The 6,041-nt window shown below is 37.9% G+C and overlaps 1 protein-coding gene across 5 annotated transcripts in view; it reads right to left on the reverse strand.

The window, feature by feature from the left end:
* Positions 1-6,041, reverse strand: part of CenB1A (Centaurin beta 1A) — a 28,221-nt gene that overhangs the window by 8,354 nt on the left and 13,826 nt on the right. For 3 of the 5 annotated variants that reach the window (XM_022841691.2, XM_022841692.2, XM_086970403.1), the window contains exons 4-14: positions 5,372-5,484; positions 5,104-5,196; positions 4,550-4,673; positions 4,222-4,380; positions 3,779-3,823; positions 2,467-2,633; positions 2,067-2,169; positions 1,717-1,798; positions 1,134-1,221; positions 871-982; positions 489-569 (exon numbers count right to left, since the gene is read on the reverse strand). In XM_022841691.2, coding sequence (XP_022697426.1) covers positions 489-569; positions 871-982; positions 1,134-1,221; positions 1,717-1,798; positions 2,067-2,169; positions 2,467-2,633; positions 3,779-3,823; positions 4,222-4,380; positions 4,550-4,673; positions 5,104-5,196; positions 5,372-5,484 — 1,167 coding nt within the window. The remainder of the gene's footprint in view (positions 1-488; positions 570-870; positions 983-1,133; positions 1,222-1,716; positions 1,799-2,066; positions 2,170-2,466; positions 2,634-3,778; positions 3,824-4,221; positions 4,381-4,549; positions 4,674-5,103; positions 5,197-5,371; positions 5,485-6,041) is intronic. The other 2 variants (XM_022841695.2, XM_022841693.2) reach the window with 2 other exon arrangements.

Genomic DNA, 6,041 nt, shown 5'->3' on the forward strand with positions numbered 1-6,041 from the left:
AGTTAAAATACAGCGCCCATATGACCGAAATTATAGTCATTCCCAGTTGAAGATTCAACTGTACACACAATTGCATAAACAATATGTTCGTTTGTACATTCGACGTACACTTTACCAGTGTGGAGTACAGGCTTAATAGAAGCTTGGGCCATGGCTCTAAAAGCTGCTGAAGAAGTTCATATGCAAAATTCTTAACTAGAACGCGTAACGTAACATAATGGTATTACTTAAATTAACGGAAGAAAAAAATGTTTACACAGATATTCCTGGATGGCGACTGAGAATAGCGTTCTTTGACAGTCTTCAAACGTACACCCGCAGCGGTGGAAACGTTCAAGCGAATGCTGCGAGAGGGACGCAATAGTCGAAAATTTCTTTGCCTATTAACGAGCGAGTATTAACACTCGTCATGAACCCGTAATAAAGTGTGTTATTTTCATGGCTTCTTATGTTACTGAAGCCTGTAACACGACGGGAGAATATCTTACCTTGTTCACGGCATCATTTCCTAATCGCTCCATAATTCTCATGGTATCTTCTTCCCACGAATCGAGCTTCAACGACCGAACCTGTAGTTGATTTGGGCGTTTTTTTAGAAAATAACGAACGAAAATATCTTGAAAATTGTGACTGTGCAATAAGTATAATACATATTTCATATCATATGAGATATCTTATATAGTTGACGTGTGTTGATTTGTCAGGATTTCAGGAAAGAATTCATACCTCAAATCAGAAGATTTTCTGTACGATGAGAATGGCAGCGAGACAAACAAATTCGTTTAGGCTAAATAGAGCATTTCCGACTGCGATAATATTTGGGGTTGCACCTGTTGTCGTCAACCGAATAGTAATCTCTTTAAAACTTACTTTAGAGATGTGCACCCCGAGTGAACGGTGGATACCCGAACATTGAATACAAAGAGTTGCGCCCAGATTTACACTAGCCCATTCCGGATTTTTAGCTCCACAGTCGACACACCTAAAGAACCAAATTTTTTTCATTCAATAAAACTCTTCTGCTATATATATATATATATATATATATATATATATATGTAAAGCTATTCTATTTGCCGTCTAACTCCATTGAAGTACATCGAAGTTAATATCAGAGAAGTAGACTTTCTTACCTCTCATTACCAGGTGCAGCGAGAAACTCCGAGGATGACGCAAGCCGCTTAGCGTGCGCCTCATTCTGGTTGTGTGCGTTGTTAATACCTGAAAACATATAAACGGTTCCATCGGGCATAATCCCCATAGCAAAATTAGGTGTTTATATTATATTGTTTATAATATTAAGTTAGTCAAAGAGATACTCGTATCGCACACAAAGTACTGCAGCGTTCTTTCTAATATTATCTATAACTGTTCCATCGTCTTGCGAATTTGATCATCAGTGATCACAGACAGTTATACAGCTACTTTCAATCGTATTCTGTGGTCATTGCCAGTCGTCGACTGTTGACGGCTGACGTTTGGAAGGTTACGCGAGGAAATAATATTCATTCATTAATAACAAACCCACGAACAACTCTATTTAGAGAAACTACGGCACATGTCCTGGCGCAGCACCTGGCCGACTGTCCCCGACACCCCACCCGAAAGCATAGGTCACAGTTATTTTAGGTTTCTCATAACAACTTGCATGCAACTATTATAGCAACAGCTACAATAGTAGACATCTAGAGTAACTTTTAGAATCTAGATACGTACCTTGCTTCAGTGCTTCAACCCACATCTTTTGTGCTTTTTCCGAGTCGGCTTGCAATGCGTGGGTTTTGTGCGGAGACAGTACCTAATCAAGATCGTAGAACGGCACATGGAAACGCATAGAATTAAAATACACAGGATGTATTTAGAGCATAGTATACGTACGAAATATTGCCTCTATATAGAAAGTTTGCATGGAAGTGCAATTCGTCACTTGCAAATATTGCACCCATACCTGTCGGTAGTACGGACTCACTTTAATCGGCAAAATCGCTAAAATAAAAACCACTTTTGATTTATCTATTACACTAGTAAAATAGCCTTATGGTAATGTTGGTAATTAGCAGACGTACCTCGAAACAGAAGCGTCGCTCGCCATCTAAAATCTCCTTAACTGTACATAATCTCAAATCGTGCTCCATGACTGTCACATCCCTTGGGTCTCCATCACGTTTTCTGCAATAGATGATATGATGGCTTGCAGATTAAGAAAGCTAGTAAATGAACAGTTACTATATCCTTAGCTCATCATACAACTGCAAGGCATCATGTTCATCCAAGAGCGTGTGCTGCCTAGGCTAGCAATACTTTTTAATGTTTACAGTGAGTTCTCCATTTTTTATTGCAATTCCAGCAACGACAACTGGCTCATCCGAACCCGTCAACAACAATTCCTTGATCGTACTAAAATTCGATAGATTTTCTTTGGCCGAATGACCGTCTTGCCAATAATTACACTAGAGGCTGACTTACACATACGATAAAGACCCATTATCAAGAACGAACCACCGCCTGTTCCACGTTTTGAACGCATTCGTTGTCCGTTTGAACAGATACCCCTCAAGCTGATGTCCTGTGGGACCTCCGCTTGCCGGACAGTGTGGCTCTCCGGTAACCTGCCGAAGGTACGTTTCAACTTCCTGAAGCAGGCAAGCAACAGCGAATGCACAATTTTTGACGAGGCTTTAAAATTCAAAGAGATTGAATTTAGCCGGAAAAAAACGACAGTAAAATAAGCGTAAAACTTTTCAAAGTAAATTAGATCTAGGCTATAGCCTGCAACCCGCGCAAATGGCTAGAAGCACAAAGCATAGTGATTTACAGACACTGACACGTAGGATTATATCGGTACATTAGTATCGAAAGTAAGTGATTTACTCGCGGTATGAAGGGGATGTCGAATTTATTCTACACGAAAAGCGACGTAGTTTAGAAAAAAAAATTATTATTTCTACGCATCCAGCAAGAAAACTCCGATGGCACAGGTTATTTCATCTCATGTCAGTGAACGATGACATATGAGAGAAACAAACTTAGCAGTCCTCTCCGGTTTATGCCAAGGTCCTCGAAGTCAACTTGTGGACTGTGTTTAAGTTATGAGGAATACTGTTACACATGACGGAACATTTATTTTTAAATGGTTCCATTTAAAAAACAAAAAAGTTCGCTGTGGATGCGGGCGTAATAGAACAGCGTATATACAGTGTGGTTCTTTATGGAGATATACTACCTAGGGGAATTTCGAGCATATGCTAAACAAAAATATAGAATGTCATTTTTTGAGACGTTACATTATATGACAACTATTGTCGAAATTTTGTTGTAAACATCAGATATTTAAAAAGGTAAACCCTTTAACGTATACACAGTGATTTAATGGGAAACACAGAAATATACGATACACGCTTATTAGCTTTGATTCTCCAAATGGCGAAATATTCGTTGGCAATTCAGCGAAGGAAGCGAGGCGTCCTGCACATTTAAAGCCCGTTGGCCGCCCTTGTTCACCATGACAGGAAAAATAAACGAACGTCTTCACGTCAAAATCAAAAAACCCCGCGCAACCGACGATGAAGACAGGAAATAAAAAGCTTGACTGCAACCAACGTAGCAAATTTGAATTTACTTAAGCTAAAAAGTTACTGACCAAAGAACGGTAGAGAAACAGCGCAGAAATGCTGTGCAGACAATAAATTGGCACGTTTAAATTCGGGACAAGTAATGCGACCGGCTGAAAGCACTACGAATATGCTCAATAGACCTTCGATGTTTGGTTAATACTCACAGGACAGAGCTGTTGAGGCGGGCCACGCCGAGTATCTTGTGCACACTGTAAACAATAGTCGATTACGCGGTAATAGGCAAGGCTGCCTTAAGACAGTCGGAGTCACAGATTTATTATTACTAATTTTCTTATCCATATTATGCACTAGTTAAGTCAACACTCACCTCATTCATGAGTCAACATCATTGTATAATTAAAGAGTATGCTAAGTTTTTACATAGGAAATTTTTGCTAAGAGAATTAGAGTAGCGCATCTAGTATGTAGTAGACACCTCGAATAAGAAACATTCTATAATATATTTCTTCTAATAACGACGGGTATATGGTACTCTCTATGTAAGCGTAAAGACTAGCATTTTTACCTTGGGCTATTACTGTCAGTAGTAATTGGCTAGCTGCATAAAATATTATGGTAAATAGACTTCTTTTCGACTGTTTCTTACCTTTGAAAGGGTCATACATTCCCGTTCATAGCTCATTCGCATATCAGCAAAGTGCTTCGACGCACCCTCGAGCGGTGCTTCGTATTCAGCGAATGTTTTTAATGCCTGCGAATGAAATGTACGTATGGCGTGCATTTGGCCAAGCAACGCTTCCATCATCTACAGTCAACGTAAAGATCACTTAGTATCGGTACATATTCGTTTTAAGAGCCCAGGACCCGCTCTTCGTGAAAACGATCATGATGCCATGTTGTAACTAACACGATAATCATGTTGAAAATACTTTTACTAGCAGGCTAATGACAGGGGCGCATCGCATCCAACGTACCTTGTGTCGTTTGGCAGCCTGCACGCGACTGAGCATTCCGACGTATTCGAGAGCTGTGTGCTGAAAGCAAGTTCTATTCGCCGTGAGCAACTTCCCCGTCTCCTCGAGCTCGACGCTCTTGTTTCTGCGAACAACATTCATAAAAAGAACATAAATTGTTTATTTAAAGTAAAACAAAAGCCTTCAAGTTGTCAACTTTTAAATTATAAATTATGCTACATATATCCATCGGACACGGAAAAATAAGCTATGGAACAAACACAATCCGTGTTTGAATTTGGCCTCAATTCTGGACCGGCTAATTGGATCGAAGATAAGTAGCGTAGAGATTGAAATGGCAGTAATACAATTGTGTTTCACATGGTAAGCATCAATGGCCTGTGTATGTCTACCCTCGTTCCAACTCCAACGAATAACACAATCGACATCTATCCCTGTCAGATTGAAACAAATCTCATCGTCCTTCTTCACTGGTTGGAGTGTAATACCACTAAAAACAAATAAACAATAAATTAATAAAGTTGGACTCAATAGTCGAATTCAAAATAAGTTACTTGGGAAGCTGCGCATGGCGTTGCAGGGAGCCATCCAGTTCCGACGAGATCTTTGTAAATGCTCCGTGTACTTCCCTGAGTTTTTTAACATCACTGAAACAACAATCAGAAAAAAAATAGCTTTTCTTACTAATAATAATGAAAACAAAAATCAGCTACTTTTTTTTTTTACTAACTGCAAGGATAGTACGCAGTAATCAAGACGATAAAGTAAAAATAAGCCGCTAAGCCATAAATAGCTCTCTCAGCCAAGACCAGTTGTACTCACTCTTTGATAAAATTCGTTAAGGTTTTTGCGAAGCTTCGTTCACTGTGGTCGACAAGTATCATGAAGAAATCGATGAGATCTCTTCCAACTTTTACTATATCCCCAATCCAGCCCTGCAAATACTCAATCCAACCAAAAATAAAACATTATATTATTCATAAAAATGAATACATGGAGTAAAATCACTTGTAATATATATATATATATATATATACATATAAAGACAGTAATGATTATTATTACTGGATTATACACTCACCATATGCCTGTAAACGCAAAAAAATTATATTATTTAGTTGGATTTAATTACATGGAAAAACAAATATATCGTTTTGTTATTAAAACAAACGATTCTTTGATATTTGCTTATTTCAACCATCCTGCAGAGCATGACATTTTCTTTTACCTAGCTTTTATCTAGCTGTATACTGGTACAACTAGTTAATTATATAAACCATATAATATTATATGGACCATAAAAAACATTGAAACTACTTTTATATTAAGATTCAACATTCTATGCTGTAAACGTGAAATAATGAATCCGGGTTATGGTAAAATTACTGTTTACAATATAACTCATTCATATATATATATATATATATATATATATATATATATATATATATATATATATAACTTCTCCTTTAGTGATAAACTTCTATGAAAC

The sequence above is a fragment of the Varroa jacobsoni genome, unplaced genomic scaffold (assembly GCF_002532875.2).
Source record: "Varroa jacobsoni isolate VJ856 unplaced genomic scaffold, vjacob_1.0 scaffold_945, whole genome shotgun sequence".
Classification (NCBI taxonomy): domain Eukaryota; kingdom Metazoa; phylum Arthropoda; class Arachnida; order Mesostigmata; family Varroidae; genus Varroa; species Varroa jacobsoni.